The 27,234-nt window shown below is 51.6% G+C and overlaps 1 protein-coding gene across 1 annotated transcript in view; it reads left to right on the top strand.

Annotated features, from left to right (window-relative positions):
* Nucleotides 1–24,255, top strand: part of TRIM71 (tripartite motif containing 71) — an 85,084-nt gene extending 60,829 nt beyond the window's left edge. Inside the window, exons 2-4 of the mRNA XM_052001051.1 lie at nucleotides 4,190–4,357; nucleotides 11,285–11,419; nucleotides 15,604–24,255. Of these exons, the coding sequence (XP_051857011.1) occupies nucleotides 4,190–4,357; nucleotides 11,285–11,419; nucleotides 15,604–17,055 (1,755 nt within the window). The 3' untranslated portion in view covers nucleotides 17,056–24,255. The remainder of the gene's footprint in view (nucleotides 1–4,189; nucleotides 4,358–11,284; nucleotides 11,420–15,603) is intronic.
* Nucleotides 24,256–27,234: the final 2,979 nt, after the last annotated feature.

The following is a 27,234-nucleotide window of genomic DNA, read 5'->3' on the forward strand; positions in this document are numbered from 1 at the left end:
CCGAGGTGCCCTCTGCATTCCGCGGCTTTTGTGTGGAGCTCCGGCCGGGGAAATTTGGGGAAGGGAAGAAAGGTGGGTGGGAGGATAAGCCAGGCAGGGAGGCCAGGAGCGCCGGCCATTGACCAGGCAAGCATTGTCACTCACTCAGGTCAGAGTTTAACCCCGGGGTCCATTCATCAGCTACCGGCTGATTGTGGCGGATCCCAGGGGAAGGTTCTGAACATCTGCCCGGCCCCTACCTCCCTTTGAAAGTAGCCAGGGCTCTTCCCTCTGGGGGGGGGGCAGGGGTCTGAGAGCCCCGGGAATTCCTGTGGTGCAGATGTTTGTACAGGGGGCCGGAGAGCCTTTCCCCAAGTCCTCGGGTTTGCGACTTGCCGGCCTGTTTCTCGCCGCCCGAGATGTCGGTGGGAACGGCCACGAGATCCGGCCCACCCCTCCCCGTTCCCACTGAGGAAGGAGGGCTTGTTTGGCTTTCAGAAAATGCCCGTGGAAGATGAATAACACCAAGGGGCTTACCTTGGGGTGGGCTGTTTTGTGGGGAAAATGGGGGAGGAGAGAGAGGGAGACGGAGGTAGAGAAAGATGGAGATGGAGAGAGACAGAAAAAAATGGGGGGAATAAGGGATGGTGTAATAAGTGATATCACAGGAAACAGTGTTTCTTCACCTTGGAAATGGAAAATGAAGGAGTTCGGGGAGTTTTTCCCATTCTGAATTGTAAATGAAGTCCCTACAAAGCCCCTCCCCGTTCTCCTTCCCCCCACCCCATTATTGTACCCTTTGCTAGCTGGGTAGGTGACGGAGATGATGGCGAGCTAGTTTAGGACTCCTTTGATATTCCATGGAAATGAGGTGCGGGGCTGGGCGGGGGGTCCCCGTCCCGAGAGCAGACGGCCTCCGCTCGGGGTCTCTTGCTCCAGATTCAGCCCTCTGTTTCCGGCACTGCAGAATTGAGTATGTTAGTAACACTCTTTGTGTCCCCTTTGGTAATTTTTTTCTTTCAGGAATTTTTATTTGATGTTTTGGGTGGGAGAGGGGAGAGCTGGGGCTGGCGCTGTTGCCTGCCCTGCCTTCTCTCCTTCCAAGTCGAAATCCTGTCTTTAAGAAATATGTGTGGGGCAGCTGGATGGTGCAGTGGGTAGAACATCGGCCCTGAAGTCAGGAGGATCTGAGTTCAAATCTCACCTCACTTAACACTTCCTGGCTGTGTGACCCTGGGCAAGTCACTTACCCCCAATTGGCTCAGCCAAAAAAAAGAGAGAGAGAGAGAGAGAGAGAGAGAGAAAGAAAAAAAGAAAAAGAAACATGTATAGATGGGGAAAAGGAGTGAACCCATTGGCCTTGACACCCTGGTTTTGTCACCTGTCTGACAGCTCCGGAGGGCACAGCTTTTTGAGGTTCTGATTTTTGCTGCTTTGGTCAGAGTTCTGAGGGGTGTGTATGGCCTTTCCTCTCCTGTTGGTACAGTGCCTGGCACATAGTAGGTGCTTAATTAAAATGAATTGAATGTTAACCCTGTGGTCGTCTCACAAGTTGTTCTCGTGGATCAGTTGGAAGAGATCCCGCCATATTTCTCCGAGCCCTTCACTGGTACTTGCGATTAAACAATAAAATCCCCTTTACCGCCGTTTGTTGGTCGCCCGGCAGTCGAGCGTCCATCTCGTTTCCGTCTCCTCATTACGACAGAAAATGCCGCCGTGAACATTTTGTAAGCGTGAGACTTTTGCCCGCGTCCTTGGCTTCTTGACGTTCTCAGAAGCTTCTCCCCTGGCCGTGGTCGGGCACTGAGGGATCGGGGTGGAGGGGACAGCCTGGAATTAATTCCCCTTCCTCCTCGGAGCCTCCATCCTGTGACAGTAAGTTAGCCAGAAGTCCCCGAAGGGGGATCCCTTGGCGGAAGAATTCCTTCCATGGAGAGAATTGTAGGGTCACCGGGAGGACGCCTCGGGGACGGTCTGGTCCCCAAGGCCCATATTTGGAACACGGGAGACCGAGCCGCAGAGTGACAGCTAAGGGCCCAGAGCTTGGAGTCCACTGGCTGTGGGGTTCCCATTTGAGGGCTTGTTCACTCCACCTGCTGAAATGGAGGCTCGCTGACACTCTGCCAAGGGTCATTTGCAGAGGGAGCTGTTTAATGTGGCCGACTCGCCTGCAAGGTCACCTTTCGGAAAAAGGCAGGTTTCCTAGACTCGTGGATCCAGAAGGAGAAGAGCCGGCGTCCCAGGCAGTGGGGGTCGGGGCAGGATGGGACGACTCCCCATCTGGGCCGAGCGGCACTTTGGCCAGGCCCGAGGTCGCAGGATTGTGGCGATGTCGTCCCGAGGAGTCTTCCTCAGCTGGGTCGCTGGGCCCGGGAAGCCTGGTCTCGGCCGCTTTGTCCTGGCTGCGTCCCCTGGATGTTGGTATCACAGGGAGACGGTGCTGGGAAAGGTCCGGACCCCGAGAGGGCTTTAAGGGAAATTATTGGGGGAGGGCGAACTAGCACCCCCAGCCAAGAGGAATGGCTGAGCCAAGCTGGAAGGGAGCCGGCATCCTGGGCAGGGGGGAGCCGAGCAGGGGGGAGCCGGCGTCCTCGGGCGGGGGGGAGCCGAGCAGAGGGGAGCCAGCGTCCCCAGGTGGGGGGGGGGAGCCGGCGTCCTGGGCAGGGGGGGGAGCCAGCGTCCTCAGGCCGGGGCAGGGGGGAGCTGGTGTCCTCGGGCGGGGGGGAGCCGAGCAGAGGGGAGCCGGCGTCCCGGGGCACGGGGAGTGTGTCCCGGTAAGCCAGCTGCTTCCAAGGGGGTTGTTCTGTGGTTGGCCAGCCTCCACACGGGCCCCTCCTTCCTCTGAGGATTTCCTGAGTGGGCGCTGTCCGAGGCAGGGGAGCCCTGAGTGCAGATTCCGCGAGGTCCCGGTGGCCCCGGCTTTGTTCTTAAAGAAGTAAACCTGGCTGCAGAATTCCCTGCCAGTCCTTTGGGACCTGGCTCTCCGGGAGTCCCGAGCAGGCTTCCCAGCCTGCATCAGGCAATTGTTTCTTTCAGCAGGGTTGGTTTTGTTTGGGATCTTATGGCTCTGATTTTATGCCATGTATGTGAGGTGAGTCCGGGGAATCCCCGACCGCAGCGGGTTCGGCCCCCGGACCTAGAGCCTCCCTCGGGTGCGATCTGCCTCGGCTTGCGGAGGAAGCCCTGGAAAGAGGTCCCCACCACGTGGTGGCAGTATACACTTAACAGCAGGACACGCTTCTAAGGGGGGGCCTCGGAAGCAGCCGGTGAAGGTGGGCACCGGCCTCCGGCCGTGGCTGCTTCTCCCTGGATTCGTTGGGAGCGACAGTTTGCTCTCCTTTTCGGTGCTGATTTCTGTATGTCGGGGCGCTGTACTTGCAGGGGGCTTCCGGGGGGCACTTCGACTCACTGGATTTGCGCGCTCCAGGGGCAGCTGTAACCCAGCTTAATTGAGAAGAGAAAGGAAATTTGTTACCAGCGGTGGACTTTGTAAGGGACCCCCTCCTTAGCGTGTTCGTCTCGGGCCGGCCCTTAGGACCCCTCCTGGGGGGGGCAGGAGTCCAAATAAGTCACCTATGAGCGCGGCGTTCTGAGGAGCGCTTGGTGGGGCCCTGGCTGGGTTCCAGGCGAGCGGCCCGGAGGCCCGCTCTCTTGGCCGGCCGCCCTTTGTGCGGCCTCCCCGCTCCCCGGCGGCAGCCTTGGACTTTGCTCTCCCCTCGCCAGATGGGAAGGGTAACAAGCATCTGTGGGAAGGGTGATTGATGGCGGCTTTTAGCCCGGCCTCCCGGCTTCCTGGCCTGGCCTTGACTGGAGCCGCCGGAGGCGAGGCTCTTTTCTCTCTGGTGTGGTCAGATCCCCAGCGCTGCTGCAGGACCCGAGCTGCCGCCTTCTTCTTGTTCTTTTTCTTTTTTTTTGCAATTTTTGTTTGTTTGCGAGCGCTGCTCTTACAGTGAGAATGGGGGGGTGTGGGTCAGCAGCTGTTGTTCTCCCCGTTTTTACCGATGAGGAAGCTGCAGTTGAGGGGGGTTGGTGACCGGCCCCAGGTCTCCCTCTGGGCCCAGAGCATCTTTGTTCCTCTCTGCGAGGAAGCCTCGGGAAGCCTGGATGAGGGAAGGTGGCTGAGCGCATCCCTGAGCCGTTGCCACGCTCTCCCCTCTCCTGGGGGGTCCCGACGCCTCCCTCACGTCCTCTCCCCCTTCTTGTCTCGTAGGTGCTTCATTTCTACTGTGACACCTGCTCCGTGCCCATCTGCCGAGAGTGCACCATGGGGCGCCACGTCGGCCACAGCTTCATCTACCTCCAGGACGCCCTGCAAGACTCCCGAACCCTCACCATTCAGCTGCTGGCCGACGCTCAGCAAGGTCGCCAGGCCATTCAGGTAAGTGGCTTTTAAATCTGCCGCCCGGGTTCAGATCCCGTCGCCGACACTTCACTCAGGCTCCCGGGGTCTTGTCTCTTTCCTCATCTGCCAAACGAATTTAGAGTCGGGGGCCCGGCCCCTCCCTGCTCTCTCCCCAGCACTCCTGGGTCCATACTCAGCCAGCCCTCCCCCTCTTGCCCTCACTTAGCAATCACTCTTGGGCGCTCCATGTCTTACCCTCATAAGACACCTTTGGACTTTCCTGCTCGCTGCGCCATTTTAGGACCCGTCCGGGCGCTCTCAACTTGAGGCTCTGACCCATATGGCACGTTGCCCTTCACTTGGCCATTTTAGACTTTAAAAAAGGAGGCGAGAGCTTGGCTTTGGCTGTGTTGGGCTTCCTGCGATGTGTTCTGAACCCCCGATTTTATTGGCTGCCCGGCACAGAGATAGGTCTTGGGACACAGAAATCCAGTGACTTGCCTAGGGTCACACAACCAATATATCTGTGAGATGAGACTTGAACCCAAGCCAGCTCTCCACTGTCCCCAGCTGTTAGCTCTGGGCCCAATTATCTGATCTTAAAAGTTAAAAACAAGATGTCAATTTAGGGAGGCTGAAATCTTGCTTTTCCCCAACCCCATGAAACGTCTTATTTTTGTTCATTGTCTCTTTTCTCAGGGCCCAGCGAACATCCTCTCCCCCCTCCATAAACAGACATCCCAATCCCCCAAGAGTGACATCAGCTGACAGAGGGCGTCACTCTCCATTTCTTCAGGATTTACCCTTCCTTAGTCAATAGGCATTCATTATTAAGCGCCTACTGTGTGCCTGCCGTGAAGGGAGAAGTCTAGGCATTTAAAACTTGAACCTTTTGGTCTCGGTCTCCCCCGAGCAAATAGAAGCCTCTCCCGTGCTCTCTTGGCTTTCTTCCCGCCTTCCCTGTTCAGTGGGGGAGTGACATACTGGCCAGAGGAAATTTTGGAGGGTGGGATCCCGAGATCTCACCTTCCATTAGCGAGTAATCGGGGTTGTTTCCGGATGATTGATCCCTGTTCCACCAATTTAAGGCCCTTGTTTCCAGTGCGGTAGGACGGGCAGGGAATGCTCAGTTTTCCACTGTTCATTTCTGGACAGATTACACAGTCGGCTGCCAAATGTGGCCTGCCTTTTAATTGGAGTGACTTGAATGAAGCAATTACTGGAGTTTTCCTAAAATGGGCTAATCCTTTCCCCCTCCTCCACGGCCCAGGGCCCACATATTCTGGGGGCCGGCGGCTTGCTCCCCGGCATGTTTCCGTGTTCTGGGCTCCTGCTGATTGATACGATGGGCTAGTTTCAGAACGTGAGATCTGGGGGAGGAGCTGCGATGGTGCCCCCCTGTGCCCCTTCCCCTCCCTCCCGGGGAGAGGGGCCATTTGGAACATCCTCTCCCCCTGCGGCTGCACCTTCACATTTCCACGAAATCAAAGCCGTCATCCGGCTCTGCACCCCCGCCCCCAGCCCACTCCCTTTTAGCTTCGGTCACTTTCTCTACTCCAAGTTCGCTTTGGCCGGTCGTTTTAATTTGCCGGGAAAGCTAGAAGGAGCCCTCTGGAGACGCTGGCCCGGCCCCGTGGTACCAGCCGTGTAGGGGAAGGCCTGCCCAAGGTCTCTCAGCCGGCATGTAGGGAGGCAGGAAGGACACGGATGTCTGCAGCCCACCTCTGGGTGGAACAGCTGAAGGAGGCGGGGCCCTTGCTTGAGACCTCGCTTTCATGTCCCATGAAATCCGGAGCCATCCGGAGTCTAGCCCCCATGCAGGGCCGGCCCTGGGGTCTAGCAGCCGAGCTCTACCCAGCCCCAACTTTGATTTAGAAACCCCTGGGTGTGCTTTTTACTGCAGTCACTCCCCACACTAAAGGATTTCCTTCTGGGCACAAACTCCCTCTCTGTCTTTGGATCCAGCCGGCTCCTCGGACAAAGTTTTGCCAGAAGTTCCCTGGTGGAACCAAGCGTGTTTGCTGAATAGAAATGCCAAACCTAAGGCAGGGTGACCGGGCTTTGCCTCAGGGGTGCCGAGGAGCCTGTCTTCCAATGGGTTTCTACATCCCCCTCATCCCCCTCACAGAGGGTAGGCTCTGGGTGCTTTTTGTCTTTTTTTGCCTCCATGACTTTTAGCATGTGGAGATAGAAGATTTTTAAAAAATATATAAAATATATAAAAAATCTTGTTAAAGATAAGTTTTTTTATTTTCCAAACACATACAAAGATAGTTTTCAGCATCCACCCTTGCAAAACCTTGGGTTCCAAATTTTTTTCCCTCCTTTCCCCATCCCTCCCCTAGAAGGCAAGTCATCCAATACATGTTAAATATATGCAATTCTTCTATATGTCTTTCCATATTTCTCGAGAACAATCAGATGAAAAGGGGGAGAAAAAGCAAGCAAATGACAATAAAAAAGGTGGAAATGCTATGCTGTGAGCCACATTCAGTCCCTGTTTCTGAATGAAGGCGGCTCTCTCTGTCACGAGTCTGTAAGAATATAAGAAGTCCTCAGGAAGTGCTTCTGGACCATTAGCTGCCCGGTTTCGGGTTTGATAGATACCTGGGCCGGTTGGGATGATCTCGGTGGACATTCAGGGCTCGTGTCTGGTTTCTGTGACTACAGTAAGGGTTGGCGCCTTCTACAAGGAACTGAGGCTTGTTTTGAGAGAGACAAGTGGCCGAGGGCCCAGGCTTCAAATCCAGACTCTCCAGTTCTTTCCGCTTTGCCCTTGTTGCAGAGATGTTTAAAGAGCAACAACAGCACTCTAAAAAAGGAGGGACAGCCCTACAAATGGTATTGGAGTGTACAGGAGTGCGGGAGGGCCTAGCAGAGCCCTCGTGATCAGGAGCAGCGGAGAGCCCTACTGGGTAGCCCCTGGAGCCCAGTGGCCCCTTTGGTCAAGGGCTGTGAATGGTGATTTCTCATTTGTTGGCCCTGAGATTTCCCGAGATCCCGCAGGAGACCGTCCCTGACGCGCGTCCAGCCGCGGAGCGTGGGGGTGCCCGTGGCTCTCACCTCCCACCTTTGTGAGTGGCCGCTTGCCCGGGCAGCCAGTCCCACGCAGGAGCTGGGCAGAATTCAGCTTTTCTTTGTACCTCCGGCTCTTGGCCCGAGTTTTGTCACCTCTAGCATGGAGAGGCCGGCGGGGGCCTGGAGTCTCTGCCACATCTGCTCTTACTCTGCCATTTGTTGTGGCGAGTCTCTTGGTGGAGGTATTTCTCAGTTGTTTCGAGGTAGTGGCTTTGCTCGGTGGCACCCGCTGTGCCTGACCCCCAGCATCCCCTCTTCTGTTTATCAAAGCTTGTCAGCGGGGGGAAGCGAGTGACCCCTGCCTGCGTTCTCCCCAGCTGCTGATGCTGATAAGGAGAGTGGGTAAAGCGGTCGTGATAAGGTGCCCTGGCTGACCTGCATGTGGGCCCTTGGCAATATTTGATGATTCTGGGCTCCGGGGCTCGCTCTTTTGCTGATTTTAGAGCCACAGCTGCCCTTCTCTTCTGAAAGAGCTGGTGTTGGAGCAGCCGGCTTTTATAGAGTGCTTTACAAAAGGGTCTCATTTGCTCCCCCCGGTGACTCCGGGAGGGAGGCTCCGTTCTGAGCCCCGCTGCAAAGACATTCGTTTAATACAGAGAATCATCGAAGATTGGTTGGAACTGATTACGTGATGAAAAAGTTGTTCTTATGAGTGGAACCTGTGCTAATTTGTGGATCGAGTTTGCTTCTTCGTTAATCCTGCCCCGTGGTAATAATGCACGAGGCACTCATTCAGGGCTGACTCGGTAAAGCTTTCCAGTTGGCCATAGCATTTAGTTGTACCAAGATGCACGTGTTGCCTTACTGTCCCCCCTCCAATAATTGGATAAATCGGGAAACTTGAGAGAGATTCTCAAACAAACTTGATAACCTGGGATTTTTCCAGTGCAAAAGAAAAGAAAATAAGGTAGAAGCCGTTATCGATTTAACTTCACTGACATAGCCTTAATCCCCATTGTGAACTAACTATATCACTAGCATCCGTCCCATTCTGACCTTTTGACAAAATTACAAAGATTCTGCCTAAAGATAATTTAAAAGCCAAAATTATTTTTAAAAAAGAACATCCCCCTCCCTTGCTGATATTGACTAGTGTAACCTGCCCCTTGTGGGGTCTTACCGATTTGGGATTTCCTGCAGGATCCCGTGTTCCCAGCCTGCCCTTCCCCTCTCTCCCAAGCCCCCTTCAGGAACCTGGCCCACACGGGAGGCTTTCCCTGCCCCGTTTACTATCCCATGGCGTGTTCGACACTGCTGCCTGCTGTCCCTTGGTGTTCCTCTGAGTCCTCTCAGGAAGATACCATCTTACCTCGTCTGGGGGCCATCTCTGAGGAGATGAAGGGCTGGGGGCCGTCACAGGGTCAGGTTCCTTCCTCACAATTGATGTCATCAGGTGTAGGGTAACATATGAGGCTCAGGACCAGAAATTTGCAACTAAGGAATTCCATTTCCTGGGGTGCCCCTTACATATGCATGGGTCTTTTTAAGACCAGCCAATCAGGAGCATTTATTTACTGCTTACTGTATACCAAGCAGTGCAGAGTCAAAGAAGCAGCAAAAAGAAAGGGACAGAATGTGAACATAATTAAGGACAGACGGTGTGCCTGCCTAGTCTAAAGCAATTTTATGAGCAGCAAGGGGGGGTTCATTAGCAGGTGGTCAGCCTGCAGAAGAAGGGATGTTTGAATTGAGCCTCAAAGGCAAGCTAGTGAAAAGGAACACACTAAAGGCTTGGGGCAGAACCAGTGACTAGGCCTAGAGGTGGGTGATGGGAGTATCCCTTGTGAAAACAGCCTTCAGAAGACCAGTACGTCGGGATTAGAGAGTATGTGGAAGGGAAGGCAGGGAGGAACCGGCTTGGGAAGCATTTAAATGGCAGGCAGAGATTTCATATTGAATGGAAGTAGCTTGAGTGTGTTGAGAAGGAAGAGGGCAGGAGGGGAGGAGACAAATTAGAAGTTCTTATCTCATTTAGAATAGCTATTTATTAGAAATTTAGCAATTTACATTTGATTCAGTGAATTCCAGGCATAAAGGAGCAGGACACCCTCTTCATGAAATTCCCCTTTACTTTCAGTCCCTTTTTCAGCATGGGAAGCACCTCTATGTGTTTGGGATTTTATTAGGATCTTTCAGCTCCTCGTTAGCGGATAGGACAGGGTACAGGACAACCTACAGGGCTCTGCACCCATCAGGGCATGTTTAGAAATGCCCGCCAGGAGGAACAGTGTGTGTGATTCCCTTGGCGGTACTGGCGTCCTCCGCCACTCCCTTCACTCCATTGTGTATTCCACAGTCTACTAGGCTGACTTAAAAACTGGGGAAGTGCTGTTCCCAAGACTCTGGGGCCTGATGCAAGCAGAGCTTCTTGGACTATTAGAGCTACAAAGGTGACAGTCTTTTGAGATCATTAGGCAACCCCTATTTCACAGAGAACCCAGAGAAATGTTGCAGCTTGTCCAGGGGCACATAGTTGGGCCATGAGACCCAAGTACTAGGAGCTTTTTGCCTTATCCTGCCACTGCTCATGGGGAAATCTCTGTGTATGATTAGGAGCAGTCGGGTAGAAGGGGTGGGGTTGGGAAGGGAGGTGGATTCTCAGTACAGACACCCCATCTTTGCCTGCAGATTGGTAACTTATCCACAAGGACAGAATTGTCTCTGGTAGGGTTTTGAGCCCCAGTTTTCCTAATTCTCAGGCTAGTATTGTATCTCCCTCACTCCCCTGCCTCTCATAGAAATCTTGGTGGATTTAGAAAGAGGCATTAATATAATAAGTACTTAAAATCACCAGATTTTTTATTTTAAATAATTCTTCATGGATAATTCCACCTCACTTTTGAAGGCTAAGGACATCTTAGGAAATCTGATTTCTTGCCTAAGCAGGATGAAGTTATATACTTGTATACTTGATATAGGTGCTATTTTTTTCCTTCAAGAAAATGTGTAGATTTCTTTCTAACAGTTTTATCTTTTTTCTTTTTTTCTTCTTTTTGCTGAGGCATTTGGGGTTAAGTGACTTGTCTGGATTTGAACTTGGCTGCTCCTGACTTCAGGGCCGGTACTCTATCCACTGTGTGATCTAGCTGCCTCCTTTTTTCTTTTTTTAATACTATATGCATTCCTTTTTTTTTTTTTTTCTCCTGGTTATACATATATATTAACTTTTTAAAAATATACCTTGCTTTATAAATTGTATTGAGAGAGAAAAATCAGAAGGGAAAAAACCACCGGAGAGGGAAAAAAACCAAAAAAACCCAAAGAAGTAAACAGAGCAGATATTGATATATATTCAATCTCCATAATTCTCTTTCTGGATGCAGAGGCGTTTTCTTCCAAAGTTTATTGGGATTGCCTTGGACCTAACAGTTCTGCCTTGACTTTCTAGCGAACCAACACCTTTGTGTTTGGGGCTGGGGTGAATAAGGAGTCCTGGTTGGAGGTAGGAGACACTCCCTGGAAAACAGCTGCATCTCCTGAGGTTGTTCTGGAAGCGGCTTTTATTCAGGCAGAGCTGGGCCCAAGATTGGCTGAGAGCTGGCACAAGAGCCGCTGTCCCTACAGCTGCTCGATACACGCTCCATTTGATACTTCATTTCATGTTTTCGCCCCTAACTTGGCTACATGGTTTTCCCGTGTCAGAGTATCTCTTAATAGTCCTGACATACACTATTTAGGTGTAACTTCTTATACAGAGGAAGCGGGGGCTGCCAAGGCCTCCTTTGGTTACATGTCAGACAGGTGCCAGTCTCTCACCGTGCCAGCCCTTTGCTCGGAGCGGGTCTCGGGGAGAGCAGCTTCCCGTGGGAGGCTCCCTTGGCGGTCGCCGGCGCCCCTCCGGACGCACGTCCCACATGCCGTTCTGTGTGTGTTTGTCGTTTGCAGCTGAGCATCGAGCAGGCCCAGGCTGTGGCGGAGCAGGTGGAAATGAAAGCGAAGGTGGTCCAGTCGGAAGTCAAGGCGGTCACCACGAGGCACAAGAAGGCCTTGGAGGAGAGGGAGTGTGAGCTGCTGTGGAAGGTGAGACCCCTGCTCTGCCGGACCCAGCCGCCGGGAGCCAAGCCCACGGTCCCCGGGGCAGACTTTCCCAGTGGTCCTAATTTTAGACTTGCACGGCTCCTGTTCTAAATCCGGAACATTGGCGCATTTCACGGAAGTGTTTTGGGGGAGGAAGGGCCCAGCCGCGGGTGTTGCCGGACACACTGGCGCATTGTCTGCCCTTTTCTCCCAGTCCGGCAACAAGGGCGCTTTTCAGAGCTGTGAGATAGCCGTGAATGAATCGCGCCCGTGTGGAGAAGGCAGGAGGAGAGCTTTTTAAGGCCAGCTGACTGATAGGAAAGAGGCCTTCAGGGGAATTGCTGGATGGCTCCATTTCCTGGCCCGTACTAGAGACCAGCCTCCTTTTTGTTCTTAAGACCTTTCCTCCTCGCCTTAGAGGGCCCCCAGATGGAATAAAATGACTGCTCCCCCTCCCTGGTGCCCCCATCAGAGGCCCCCTTCTTGCCCGGTCTCATCCTTCACTTATGCTTAGGGATTGACCGCATCCTGCAGGAATATATGGGCTCTAATTGCATTTCCTAACAGCATGGACCGGGCCTGCCATTGGCTGCCGCCAAGCTCTTCGTCTCCCTGAGAATACCCAGCGTGGCCGGGAAGTTTCCCAGACTCTGGGGGCTTCGTGGTGGGGCGGTACAGAGCGTAACTTGGGCCTAACTTTATGAAATGCCTTTCCCACGAGAAGTTAGCCAGACACCGCAAAGGCTGGGAACTTTTTTGTTTCCAGTGGTTATTCGTGGAAGACCAACTGCGGGTCCCCGAGCCTTCAGATGCTGTAGACACTCCAATGCTCTCATTGTTCCGATCTTATATAACATCCCCAAATGTTAATTAAAAGCGGAGAGGAGCTAGCTACTTGGTGCAATTTGAGAAGACTGTCTGTGGTGTCTCACACTGAGCCCCAAACTTGCTCTTCTGGATTTCTGGATGAAAGGGTCTTTGTCGTCTGCTGAGGGTAGGGGGGTGCGCTTTTGAATGCTCACCTTCAGTGATGCAAAACCTCTCTCTCTTCCCTGCCCTCGCTCTGGGTCTCAGGGCTGCCGTCTTCCATTTTTCAAGAGAAAATGATGAATTTCTTTCTCCAGTCCTAAGTATCATGGAATAACCTTTCAGGAGGAAAATTGTCAGGTGTGTGTTTATTGCCGATGGTGGATTTTATTTCCCAGAAAATTCCTTTGTCTTTTCACTTGGGTTTTCTTTCTGAAAGCCGCTCAGGTCTCAGCATCGGGCCTTTAATTAATCTTCATTGTCCTTGACTTCTTTCCCATGACGTTGATTGCAGCGGGCCAACCCGAACCAGCCGATGGCTGCAAATTGTCGTCATCTTCTGTATTCTCGGTGTGTTTGGCCCGCTAGATGCTGGCAAATCCTTCTCAGGTCTTTTCTTCTTTCTTGCTTCTCCCTTGGGTTCCAGATGATGGCTCCTCTCCCCAGCTAGCTGTCTTCAAGATGTCTCGCCATCATGGACACTCACATTTGTGTTCCTTGGCTTTCTCCATGTTTCCAATCCGTTCTCATTTCCCATTACTGTGTCACCTTCTTCCTCTGAATCTCAATCATAAACTTTCTTGTGGGAAGCTTTCTCCATCCCCTGGTTCCTGTTAATTATCCTGCTGCTAACCATCCAGCCTTTCCTTCCCCATTTACCACTTGTCTTTCCTTCTCAGATGCTGAGATCCATGATCTTTCTTACTGGGAGACCCCACCATGGGTGTTCTGTATCTCAAGGGCTCACAGGTGGTTCAACAATCTACCTTTTGTTTCTCTGAGTCTCCTCAGTTGGATTGATTACTGAGTGCGTGAAAGAGCCCCAGTCATTGATTCATCTCAGTTCTGTGGACTGCTACAGACGTTTTGGGGGGCCTGCCCATCAGCCACCAACCTGGAGGGAAAACCACGAGGTCACCAAGTAGAGGTGGGGTGGGGCCTTGTAGGCCTGGGAGAAAGCCTGGCTGTGCTTTGGGGAAAGGTGATTCCTGCACTGAAGCTGAAGAATCCTCATGGGTCAGGGCCTGGACCAGTGATTTGTGAAATTGAGTGAGTCCTTCGAGGCAGGTCTTTGGCGACCCTCAGAGCCCTGGGAAGAGTTGTCTGGATCACCAAGAAGTTGAGAGACCCTGGATGAGCCAGAAGCAAGCTTGAACTCGGATCTTCCAGATTCCGAGGCCGTTTCTCTCTACCCAAGATTGAGTGAGATAGGATCATTAATTGGTGTATGAATTAATCGTGCCAAATCAAATTAATTTAAACTTCAACACTATCAGTGCTTTGTTAAATGTAGGGATTTTATTTACAGTATTCTCTCTATGTAGTGTAAGTAAGGGCAGGGCGGCTGCCCTTAGAAACTGGTAAATCCCTGTTAGTGACAGCATTAATGCTGCCTGAATGAAACACCTCGGGAGCCCACCTGCAGACACTGTAGTTCACACTGGGCCTGGTAGTGAGAGTGCGGAGACCGGGGATCTGGGTAAAGGGAAGATGGATTTCCACTGAACCTGTGAGGGTTCTGGGTCTTGGACTTAGGCTTGCCTTGTCCTGTTTCCACTATTAAGTCATGATCATTCTTGGTAAGCTCCCCAGAAATAATTTGCTTGATAACAATAAATATGAAAAATCCCCCAAAAGAAGCCAAAATCTTTTTTTTTCTTTTTCTTTTTATATTTTGATCTCTTTGAATATTTTTTTTAAATAACTTTTTATTGACAGAACCCATGCCAGGGTAATTTTTTACAGCATTATCCCTTGCACTCACTTCTGTTCTGATTTTTCCCCTCCCTCCCTCTACCCTCCTCCCCCAGATGGCAAGCAGTCCTATATATGTTAGATTTGTCACAGAGTATCCTAGACACAATATATGTGTGGAGAATCGAACAGTTCTCTTGTTGCACAGGGAGAATTGGATTCAGAAGGTAGAAATAACCCGGGAAGAAAAACAAAAATGCAGTTAGTTCACATTCGTTTCCCAGTGTTCTTTCTTTGGGTGTAGCTGCTTCTGTCCGTCATTTATCAATTGAAACTCAGTTAGGTCTCTTTGTCAAAGAAATCCACTTCCATCAAAATATGTCCTCATACAGTATCATTGTTGAGGTATATAATGATCTCCTGGTTCTGCTCATTTCACTTAGCATCAGTTCATGTAAGTCTCGCCAGTCCTCTCTGTATTCATCCTGCTGGTCATTCCTTACAGAACAATAATATTCCATAACATTCATATACCTCAATTTACCCAGCCATTCTCCAATTGATGGGCATCCATTCAATTTCAGTTTCTAGCCACTACAAACAGGGCTGCCACAAACATTTTGGCACATACAGGTCCCTTTCCCTTCTTTAATATCTCTTTGGGATATAAGCCCAATAGAAACACTGCTGGATCAAAGGGTATGCACAGTTTGATAACTTTTTGAGCATAGTTCCAAACTGCTCTCCAGAATGGCTGGATGTGTTCACAATTCCACCAACAATGTATCAGTGTCCCTGTTTTCCCACATCCCCTCCAACATTCCCCATTATCTTTCCCTTTCATTCTAGTCAATCTGACAGGTGTGTAGTGGGATCTCAGAGTTGTCTTAATTTGCATTTCTCTGATTAATAATGATTTGGAGCATATTTTCATATGTCTATAAATAATTTCAATTTCTTCATCTGAGAATTGTCTGTTCATATCCTTTGACCATTTATCAGTTGGAGAATGGTTTGATAAGAAGCCAAAATATGAATGAGCGGAAAACCCTTGGCAAAAACCTTAGTAAAACTGTAGAAAAAGATTAAGTCTCTCTGACTCCATCCTCTGGGCAGAGGTGGCAGCTTGTGATCGAAGAATGTTAAAATACACGGTCACATTTTCTCTTTTTTTTACGAGGGAGGGAATGATTTTGCGAGGGTGGCAATCATGGTATTTCCTTAAAAGGCCTTGGGGCGGGGGGATGAAGGGGGAAGCAAAAGACATTAATAGAATCTTTTCCTAAAAGTCTTTCAGTAAACAGAATTCGTTGTCCGAGAATGTCGATTTCCAGAGGCCCCGGTTTCCTCCCGGGGCTGGGGGGGAGCTTTTTGTGCCCCCGAAGGTAACGGCCAAGCTGGCCGTCGCCGGCTCCTTTTCCCGTATAATTTTCACCAAGGCCTCTCTCTTGCCTTTCTGCTTTTAGGTGGAGAAGATCCGCCAGGTCAAGGCCAAGTCTCTGTACCTGCAGGTGGAAAAGCTTCGTCAGAACCTCAACAAGCTGGACAGCACCATCAGCGCCGTGCAGCAGGTCCTGGAAGAGGGGCGCGCCATGGACGTGCTGCTGGCCCGAGACCGCATGCTGGCGCAGGTCCAGGAGCTCAAGAACGTCCGGAGCCTCCTCAAGCCGCAGGAAGACGACAGGGTGATGTTCACCCCCCCGGACCAGGCCCTCTACCTGGCCATCAAATCCTTAGGCTTCGTCAGCAGCGGGGCTTTTGCCCCCCTGACCAAGGCCACCGGGGAAGGCCTCAAACGCGCCCTCCAGGGCAAGGTGGCGTCGTTCACGGTGATCGGGTACGATCACGACGGGGAGCCGCGCCTCTCGGGCGGCGACCTGATGTCCGCGGTGGTCATGGGGCCCGACGGGAACCTGTTCGGCGCCGACGTCAGCGATCAGCAGAACGGCACCTACCTGGTCAGCTACCGGCCGCAGCTGGAGGGCGAGCACCTCATTTCCGTTATGATGTGCAACCAGCACATCAAGAACAGCCCCTTCAAGGTGCTGGTCAAGTCCGGGCGCAGTTACGTGGGCATCGGGCTGCCCGGGCTGGCCTTCGGCAGCGAGGGCGACAGCGACGGGAAGCTCTGCCGCCCGTGGGGCGTCAGCGTGGACAAGGAAGGCTACATCATCGTGGCCGACCGCAGCAACAACCGCATCCAGGTGTTCAAGCCCTGCGGCACCTTCTATCACAAGTTCGGCACGCTGGGCTCCAGGCCCGGCCAGTTCGACCGCCCGGCGGGAGTGGCTTGCGACTCCTCGCGCAGGATCGTGGTGGCGGACAAGGACAATCATCGCATCCAGATATTCACCTTCGAAGGGCAGTTCCTCCTCAAGTTCGGGGAGAAGGGCACGAAGAACGGACAGTTCAACTATCCTTGGGACGTGGCGGTGAATTCGGAAGGCAAGATTCTGGTCTCTGATACACGGAACCACCGGGTCCAGCTGTTCGGGCCCGATGGGGCCTTCCTGAACAAGTACGGCTTTGAAGGGGCCCTCTGGAAGCACTTTGATTCCCCCCGGGGTGTGACCTTCAACCACGAAGGCCATCTGGTGGTGACGGACTTCAACAACCACCGCCTGCTGGTCATCCACCCAGACTGCCAGTCTGCACGCTTCCTGGGGTCGGAGGGCACCGGCAACGGGCAGTTCCTGCGCCCCCAGGGGGTCGCCGTGGATCAAGAGGGACGAATCATCGTGGCGGATTCCAGGAATCATCGGGTGCAGATCTTCGAATCCAACGGCAGTTTCATATGCAAATTTGGTGCTCAGGGAAGTGGCTTTGGCCAAATGGACCGCCCCTCGGGCATTGCCGTCACTCCAGATGGCATGATCGTCGTGGTTGATTTTGGAAACAATCGGATCCTCATCTTTTAATAGAAAGTGTTGGCTTTGTGGTGGTTCTTGCGGTGGTTTTTGGGGGACGTGGTTTTGATTTTTGTTTTTGTTTTCTCCATTTTGAATTTCAAAGAAGAAACCGTCTCAGGGAAATTTTTTTTCTTTACTATGAGAACAAAAAAAAAGTACAACGTTACTGAAGACCTACCTCATCTTTATTTTTTTACAGATGAATGTACTTATCTTTCTGCAGGGATTGAGCCTGGGAAGTTATAGATTCTATCTACCTCATGTTCTTTGGGTTTCCTCCTCCCTTTGTTCCTTTCCCCACCCTCTCCCTTCTCAGCCCAGTGCAGATTTTGTATTTACCTCCATCCCCAAAACGGGTTATCGAATGCACAAGCCAACGAATGGATTGGTTCTCATACTGTCACTGGATTGGTCGTCTTCGATCAAAGCTTTCTAGAGAGGAAGCCAAATGAGGCTCTCTAACTTAAAAAAAAAAATTACAGAAAAACAAGTTTAAAAAAAGTAGGGTTAGATACTTAGAGCATCTGTGTTCTGGATTCTAGACTGTGGTTCGTGGGTTTCTGCCTATGTTAAGTGTGTTTTGGTAAGCCTTTTAAGAACTTTTTTAAAATGCTGCAACAGAGAACATTTTCCTCTTACCCTTTTATACCTCAGTATGTTTCACTTCCTGTTCAGCATCTTTTTCTTATTTCTGGAAAATCTGGGTGGGAGGTGCCGTCTCTGAAAAGGGGGCTTTTCCCATTTGGGGGTTCTATTGAGAGGAGTGTCTGCAGTGTCCCTGTCCCAAATGGGCAAGCCAGGGATGGCACACATCTTAAGTTTTTTGATGACTTTTATTAAAATGTTGTTCAAGGTTTTGGGGGATGGTTTTGGTGGGGGTGGGAGGGATATAATCTGTTGTTAGAAAAAAATTGGTTAAGGAAGAGTGGAAGTCATCTAATTTCTTGGATTTAAAACTTTTAAAACCTGTTTGGAGTGAATGTAAGTTGTGTATGTGTGTGTGTATACGTGTGTGTGTATACGTGTGTGTGTGTATACGTGTGTATACACACACCGGTAGAAGCAAAAGAACATGCAAAATTGTTGTCGAGGGCATGGAATAGCCGAATGTTGTTTCTTTGTGTGTAACAGTTAGGAAGTTGTATCTTTGTTTTTGTTGTTTGTTTTTTTCTAAGAGTGATGGTGATAGGTGGAAGGATAAAGTTTTTATTTTAAAGCACAATTTTTACAGCTTTGGAAGTTCAGGGAACAAAAATCTTTATTGTCCGATTTGCTAAACATTTCCCCTGGTTTCCTTTTCCTCCCCCAACAAAAAAAAATTTTTTTTTTTTTCTTGGATCTTTTGAGAAGTCACTTTAATGCATCATTTGCTGAAAACTGGTGCTGCACAGGAGACCTGAGAGTCAGCATTAATTCCTTGGAGTGCTTTTGAATGTAAAGATCTTTTCCCCTCTGAAATATCCCTTCCCTTTCCTCCCCCCCTCAGATGTTGACGTGGTAGGTGAAAGTGGGGGAGAAGGCTACCTCCTCCTTCCTCTGCCTCAGGCAGTACCAAAGAACCAAAGCCCAATGGGAGCATCCAGCTTTGAACCCGTGGTCAGACCGGTGGTACTTGGGAGGGACTTTGCTTCTAGCTGGGCACACATTTCTTCTCATGACCTTTTCCAGGGGCTTCTTATCTGTCTTGAAGGATAAAGCAGACATTGTCCACATGGTGCAGGGACACAGCCTGGCCTTTTCTTCCATTATCCCGTGATAGCAGCGACTTCTCACTTTGTCTGTCTCTCGGCTTCTTCTGAAAAGAAAGCAGCCTTGCCTTAGTCCTCAGCGAGGGAGGCTCTGGGAGCTGCCTGCTTTTCAGTGGTCGGGAGGCTCAGGGACCCTTGTTCTAAAAGAATCAGAGCTCAAGAAATCTAGTGCTAGGGAAGACAGCGATTTCTTTTTGACCCCTAGAGGAAAGTGGCTCCCGGGAGCCCCTTGTCCAGATACTCAGCTTTGTCTCTGCTTGGGCCGGATGGCTCAACCGCTACCTTCTGTTGCCGTCTCCTCTCCCAGGCCCTTTATTTCTTTTCTTCTATCTCTCTGTCTCCATCTCTCTCCCTCTTTCTCTTTTCTGCCTCTCTCTCCCCCTCTCTATGTTTTTGAGGTCTTCTGTCCCTAAACTAAAGACCTTTACTATATCCAGGGAAGAAAGGATACTGTATCCACAAAATCTTCACTGTTTCCACAAAAAATCTCAAGTGTATCCACTTCCTCCCACGGGAGATGAAGTCTTGAAAGGTAGTAGGCAGCCTCTCTCCCCGTGGAAGCTGAGTCCGCCATATCCGTTAGTGGAGGCAAGACTAAATAAATATTAGCGGGCAGGAAGGAGCCTAAAGGACCGAGAAATACTGCCGGGCAGCATTTGCCATTACCTCCAGTGCAATGCCTCTTATGACAGAACCTTTCCCATTTGTTTTAGCTGTCCCCACCTTTAGCCCTAAATTCTAAATTCTCATTGGTTTGGTTTAATTTTTAAATGGTTAAATGACAGTTGGGGATGCTCTTATTTTATGTGAGAAAATACTATCCTAGCATCCCTTATTACCAAAGACAAAGTGGTTTTAAAAGCTTTAAAAAAAATAATAAATTTCAGTTCTGGGAATCCTTGCAGATTTTATCTTGCTGTTACTGGTTGGTTGAGGTGGTCTGCCCAGGAATAGTAACGCTGCCTTTGCCTGTATTACAGTACCTTTTTCTGTGCTCATCCTTTTTATTTCTCCCCAGCTTCCCCTCCAATAAGTGTCCTGCTGTGCTCTCCCAGCCATTCTGGGGGGCAATCTTGAGACCTGGATGACGCGTTACCTTTTTGTCGATCCGGCAGTAACTGGCGTACCAAAATCTTGTTTTCTTTCTGGCTCTCAAAGTTGGGAGCAGGACCTACGTGACCTTGGGTGACCTTCCCTGCCCTGTATCTGGTAGCCACCGAAGCTCTGGGTTTCAATGACTGAAGTCCGAAGAAGATCCTTGGCTTTTCTTTCTTGGTAGTGTTCCTCACTTTTTTTAATTGAGTGGATCACTGTGCCCGGCCGCCATTCAGAGAAATGGGTGTCGCATTTGGGGACCCGTTGTTTGTAAAACATTGCCATCTGTGGGTCCCCAGACTCTCCCCCTGGAAGAGTGCTGAGCGCTCTGGAAGAACTTTAGTCTAGCTTCCAGTCCGGTGGATCTTTAGTCAAAGGGAAGAATAGGATGAAAGCCAACATCTAGTGCCCCCTCGGGGTGTGGCTGTTCAAAAATCACCCAGAGAGGGTCCAGGAAAGGTAGAGCTTAGGCAAATCAATTGTGTGAGAGAGGGACAGAAGAGAGCAGTTTGCTTCCTGCCCAAGACATGGCTTTGAGAAACCTTCCGGGAATCTCCTTTGGCCCTAGTCCAGTGGGCACCCAAGGTGAGAGATGTGGGAAGTGCAAAAGAAAAAAAAAGAAAGACTAGGTACGTTTCCGGCGAACTCTAGTTTTAGCGAAGGCAGATGGATTTGTGCACTAAAACTCCTGAAGGAATTTATAGAATCAAGGGGTAAAACCACTTTGGGTGGGGAAGCTGATGACCTTTCAGAAGTGTGGTCAGCTAAAAGAAACTGCTTTCCTATGGCTAAAAGTAACCATTAGGCAATCCTGCTGCCAAGCCTGTGACACAGAACCTATCCGAGGTAGCCCTGATGCTGTAGTGCAGTACGTACCCTCGGTGAGCTAGAACAAAACCCCTCCGTGGGTACCAGTTTTAGTGTAATGTGGAGGAAACCCCAGAAGATTATACCACAGAGACAACCTAAAATCTAACATTGGGCCAAAAGATTCGAGTTGGAATTAGGGCACTTCGTATTTGGCGTCCAATGGGATAACTGGAGATGGGCTTTTTTTTTTTTTTTTTTTTTTTTTTTTTAAGTTCGAGTTAAGCCAAAGCTTAATTTATTTGAAGAGAGAAGTCTTTAGGCTTGGTCTAGCAGAATTGTGTTTGTTTGTCTGTTTTCTTCTTTCAAAGATTGTGAGATTTCTGTGTTTGGTAAATGAGTGAAAGTCGTGCCAAAGTTTTGTGGGAGATTTTTTTGTCTGTTTTGTTGTATTTTCTTAAAAAAAAAAAAAAAATCTACGTGGTGCCAAAAAAAAAAAAAAAAAAAAAGGAAGTAGGGTATTTATTTAAACACCTCTCTTTGGAGTTTGTTTCCAACAGTCTGGAGCTGTATAAAAATCAAACACTGGTACTTGCGTAAGACAAATATGCCTCTGATCCTTGAGTCCCTCCCTTCGAGTACTCGGGTTCCCTGCTCGCCGATGGCGCAGGATGCACAAACCGTTACACCGGTTTTATTTTTCTAAATTATTATTTGAAAAGTTGTTGGGTTTTCGTTGTTTGCTTTGTTTCTACCTCATTTTTAGAGAGACAGCATCTACCTCACTGGAGCACTCAACAGGTCTCTGAAGAAATAGTATTAATCCATTTGAGGAAAAAAGACGGAGCTCTCCCACTCCTACAAGTAGAATACGTCCATCGACCTACAGGGGATTTTGTTGACTTTCAGGAGGACTGTTAAGTTGTTCTGGTTAGAGAAACTGAATTGAAACCAAATATTCTTAAAAAAAAAAAACTCAAGCAAACTTAGTCACCAAATTCAAATAGTTCTTAAAGTGGACTCTTTATTTTAATGAAGAGTTATGCAAACTTGTTTTAGAAATCCACTTTTTTCAGTATTAAAAACAAAAACGACTAGTCATTTGAAATTGATTTGGAATTGGAATTTGCAGCATTCTTACATCTTCAAGACCTTTAGGTCTCCTCTCTTCAAGAGAAAAATATTTTATTTTATCTTATGTTTGGATGTTTACAAATACATCCCGTTAGAGAAGATTGTATTGCTTTAATGCTTTGGACGGCAGAGCTATCTTATACCAAATGTTGGAAGGGAATGAGAATTGTTTTGACTTTGTGATTGTATTTGTAGTTTTCTTGACCCAGTGGGATGTCTTCCACCATGACCTACACTTCTCTTCACATTTGGGGAGAACTCTTTGAGTGAATGTGATTTTAATTTTTTTTTTTTTTTTTTTGCTACCAAAGGTATCTGAGGGGGATGGGGGGGGGGGGAGTATCCAAGGTTTTTTTTGTTTTTGTTTTTTTGGTTTGGTTTGGTTTTAAATAATAAAAGTTGAGAAGCACATTACCAGAAAGTAGGGTTGATTTCCCATTCCCCCCACTTGTTTTTTTTTTTTTTCCTAGTTGGATCTTCTGAGTTGGAGGTGGAAGACTGATGGGAGTGTCTAGAACACCCCTCCCCCTCCCCCCAGAGTTCCAGTGTATTGGGTTTGTGTCATGGTGAGAAGACATGCCTCTATTTAAAAAAAAGAAAAAAAAAAGAAAAAGAAAATGATCTTACGGGTTAACATTAAGCCAGATAGGTGGGACGTTTCCTGCCATTGTTTAACCAATGATGGTTCTAAAAGCTTTGTGAGTACCTGCATGGTCTTAGACCCTCTTAATGATTGTATGAACGTTACAAACTCAGGTAGAATTGGTTGTGAAGCTCTTATTTCACAGAGCATCCAGACTGAATGTTACCTGTCTATCCAGTGAACGGAGTCGCCGCCCGCCAGGCCTTTGCCCCTTTCTGTGTGTAGTTTGCTTCTTAGTCTGAGTAGCTGTACTTGTCCCCTCGAGGACATTGTGTCCTGGTTCCGGGGCTCTGACGTGTGTTATCTTCTGGTGAAGGGTGGGTTTTTCCTTTTTTTTTTTTTTCCCCCTTAAATCAGTACAGGTTGTGGGGTGGGTGGGTGGGGATCATTAAAAACTAGTTGAAGGTTAGTCGGGTGGGTGGGAGGGGCCCGTTAGCATGGTTTCTGAGAACCTGGCTTCCTCTGTCGATTGCCCGTCCTGCCTCGCCTCGGCAGAGACACTTTATTCAACGTGGGACCGGGAGACCTGGGCCTCGCGGGTGGGGGAGGATGGCCGTCGGAGGCCAAATGGAGAGGGAGGAGGAAAGGAATCCTGGTGTCCCTGTGACAGAGCTGACCTTATCGAGGTCAGACAGGAGCTGGGAAGACCACCAGCCTCCCAGGAGAAGCTCCTCGTTCCTCAGCAACTGGGCGGCTTTCGCTCCGGTCATTCCTCGGCCGCGGGGCCGGAGCGTCGGGGCTCTCCCCGGGACAAACCTTGCTACTTGGTGGGCATTAATTCATTTCAGTTTGGCCAGCTCGGTCCCCCTCCCCTCGGGGAGAAGAGGCAGGCTTAGTTTTGACCATCAGATCCCCGGCCCTGGAGGGAGCCGGGCGTGACGGGCAATGGCCAGAGGAAGAGCAGACAGAGGTGTTCAAAAACTCCTGTGTAGACAGAGGCTTCTGAATGTATCACTGTGGTCCACGGAGGAGGCTGAAGAAGGTAGCAAGGAGATGCCGTGTCAGCTACCAGCAGCCTTAAAACAAAGTTGGTGTCTCTCTGGACCTTAAAATTGTTCCTATGCAGTTTATTTTATTTTTGTTTAATCAAATAAATGTGAGGGTTTTTTTTTCCATTGAAGCCGTGTCCGTGTGATTCATTGTTGGGCAGCACGCGTCGAAGGCTGAAGACGAATTTTGGAAGCCCAGATCGGGGTGATTTCTCTAAATGCTTGATTGACGCCTTATTCCTCTCCAGGCCCCTTTCTTGACATCTCTGTAAGTGTCTTTGTTTAGCGAATAAGGATTCAAATTCTGTGTGGCTTCCCACTGTCCGTCCACAAGGGGTTGGGGAGTGGGGAAGGCCCTGGACACCTGAGCCTGCCCCTTTATCATCCCTCTGCGGGCCTGCCGGCCTCCTGGCCCTGTTGGTTAGCCGAGGCAGGCCTGCGGGGTGTCCAAGGCCCTTCCGCGCTCTAGAGCGGGAGCCCTGCGCCGGGCCCGGCTGTTTTGTTAGTCCGTTGCCTGCCCTGTGGCGGGCTCGGCTGTTTTGTTAGTCCGTTGCCCGATTTATTATCTGGTAAATTAAAGTTCTGTCTCAGGCGCGTCTGCCGCCCCGTAGTGACGGGCTGGCCTTGGCATTCGGTGCTCAGTGGGCGATCGGGAGCCCCTCGGCCCGGTATCGCCAGGTTTGTGGGACAAGCGCGCTGACGGCTGATCGGTTCCAGGTTTGCCTCGGAGCGCCTTTAGTCAGCAGCCCCTGAATCCCCAAAGGGACGGGTCCCACACAAACATTTCAGAGCACGCTCTGGTATCTTCTAGCCCCTCCCTCCCGCTTGCCATAATGGGCCCCAATGACCAAACCGTTCCGATTTGGGGCGTGGGGGCCAAGGACCTTGGTTCCTTGGCACAGGGAACTGCCGTCGGGCAAGCTCCCTTTGTGGCCCTGAGGCTGCCCCTTTCCCGAGGCCCCAGGTTGGCAGAGGGGGCATTCTCGCTGGGCCCTCCCGACTCTGCTGAGCCATATTCCTGTTGTAGTGATTAAAATGGGAAAACGAGCCTGGTTCTGGTTTCAAACCTGCCTCTGACGTTTGCCAAGTCCCCGGCCCTCTCCTGTGATGGGTGGGGGGCTGAATCTGGACAAAAGGGAGGCTCCCAGGAGGCGGTGGGGCTGGGGGCCGCTGGGAGGGGGCATCTGGATCCGCTGCCCACAGGTTCCCATGGACCCCGGGGGCCGCTGAGGGAGAGGACCGCCCACGAGGGAGCTGAGAACGGGAACCCTGAGTGACAGGTGTTGGGGAAGGCCTTGAGGAGGGAGCCGGGACACGGGCCTCAGAGCGCTCAGAGACCCCATGGGTCCTGGGGGCCTGGCTCTGGCCACGAGCCGGGAGGTCTCGGAGGTAACTGGGCCAGACTGGAAGCCCCACGGGCTCGAGCACATCTCCCGGGGCCGCCCTGTGCTCAGCCCTGAGAAGGGAGGCAGCCTGCGGTCCTCCGTCTTACCCAAGCAATGCCCGCTGCCCCGGCTTGCCGTTCTCTGCTTGGGGACCTCCCGTGAGGGGGAACCCGGCCCCCCTTGTTAGGGCCGTCCCCGTCACATTGAGGAAGCTTTGCTTCTTTCTAAACTTTGTCCAGTCCTGCGTCCAAGCAGATCCCTGAAGACGGCTGGTGTGCGCCCCGAGTTTTCTCCGGGCTCGACACCCCCAGTTGCAGGGAGAGGGGCCAGGAGCAGCCCTGGGGACCACCTCGCGGGCTGGACTTCGTAGGTGTAGAAGCTCCTTCAGCGAGTCCCCCCATGGCAGGGCTTTGCCCGTCCCCCCTCTCCAGCTTAGCGTCTCCCCCCACCCTCCCAGGTGTGATGGGACCTTGACCTCCCAAGTGCAGCTCGGGTTGCTCCTGCATCCCCCGGCTGCCCCCTCCCATCTCTTTCAGGCAAGCTGCCACCTCGGCCTTGCAGTTGGCTTCTCCTCCAGACCGGTCTCTAGGCCTTGGGGGGTTCAGAGGTGGGTGGGAACAAGCCAGCGGGCGGTCCCTTCAGAATGGAGTCGGAGATGGAGCCCCCGAAGGCCGAGGTTCCCCTCATGTTTGTGGGACCACACGCAGAGCCCGGCCCCGAGGCCTGAAGCGTGGTGCTGCTAGCGGGCCGGAGCTGGCTCCGCAGGCCAGGGCCTCTCCCCGGGAGAGGAGGCTTTCAGAGGGGTCCGGCGCTCTGCTCCCTCGCAAATCAGCGCGGCGGGGACAATATGGGGGCCCGGACCCCCAGAGGCCGCCACCGGGAGCTGGGGGTGCTGCACCGGCCATTGGTGGCTGGGGCCATTCGGGAGGGGACCACAGGGAGGCTATGAGCCCGAGGAGGGGGGAGAGGTGCCCCGGGGCAGATGCAGCGGCGCCATTGCCCTGGCAGCCCCTCCGCACACTGGCAGAAAAGCAGCTTTTTCAGAGGCTGGCTCCCTCCTGTGGCTTCCCCAGGCCTGATGGCCCCCAGACCCCCAGGCCTCGGCCAATCTAAGAAGCCCCGCGGGCCCCCCTCACCCCAGGTCAGACGTTAAGCCGGTGTTTGCTTCTGGGCCAGACCCGGCTCATTTGGGTGGGGCAGAGGGGCTCTGTTCTCCACACAGAACAACGGAGGCCATCGCTGCGCCGAGGCTTCTGGGACAGCTTCCCGGTGGCCCCGCAGCCATCCCGCTCCCAAACACAAGCTCCTGGTTTCCTATTTTCTCCAGACCCCCGGGCGGGCCCCTGCTAGTCCCAGACTTATGGGGGTTGGGAGTTAGCAGTTAGGCAGGTGCCTGGCGGGCCGGGCACTGAGGAGACGGACAATCGCTGCCCCGGGGACTCACTGGGCCGAACCTGCGGCAGCCCGTTCTCTTGGGTATTCCATGGTCAGCACAGTGCCCAGCATGCAGTAGGAGCTTCATAAAAGCTCAGTTTGAGCAGCTGGAGCCTGGGGTGGCCAAGGCCTGGCCGCTCTGGAAGCTGGTGTGAAGGTGGCCAGTCGGTCCCATGCCTCCGTGACCCTGTGGAGCCCATACTGCCCGTGGGGCCCTGTCTAAAGAGGGGGACACCGAGGCTGACCGAGGCGGCTTGCCGGGGTCCCAGTGTCTCCCCACCGCTCCTGCTCCCACATCAGACATAATCCCAGGACCACCCTTGGCTACTGGCCAGTCCAGTCTCCTGGAGCTGGACCCACCATCTTGCGGGGGATTTCCAGCTGGAAGGGGGGCAACTCTTCAGTGTCCCAAGCTCCCGGGCAGTCTGCTGATGCCCACGGGTGCTTCTCAAAACCAAGTTATAGAAAGTACTGCAAAGAATTACACTCGACTTGGCTCCAAGTTCACGGCTCCCCTTTAAATCAGCGGGAGTTCTGGACCAGGCCCGCCAGGTGAAGAACCAGAGACAACAAAAACCCAAACACTTAAAGAGTCTCCATAGTCCTGAGAGTGCCCAGCTTCTCCTGGGCACCTCCCAAAATGGCACCAGCACGGCACTTCCCTGGCAGGATGGCAGCTGCCAATGGGGTTTGCCCCCTACCAGACAAGGCCTCTGGAGCCTCAGCCCGGCTTCTCCCTCAAAAGGCAGAGTCGGCTGCAGCTCAGGCTCAAGTCGAGGCACCCGACTCCTGCCCTCTGGGTTGGTCCTGGGGCCCATCCTTAAACTGCGGCTTGAGGAGCGTCTAACCTCTTTGTTCATGAACTGGGAGAGGGAGGACCTCCGGGATCACCCTTTACAGGTGAGGACTCTGAAGGTCATATCCCCATTCAAGGTCACAAAGCTCCTGAAACA

Source organism: Antechinus flavipes, chromosome 5 (assembly GCF_016432865.1).
Source record: "Antechinus flavipes isolate AdamAnt ecotype Samford, QLD, Australia chromosome 5, AdamAnt_v2, whole genome shotgun sequence".
Taxonomy (NCBI): domain Eukaryota; kingdom Metazoa; phylum Chordata; class Mammalia; order Dasyuromorphia; family Dasyuridae; genus Antechinus; species Antechinus flavipes.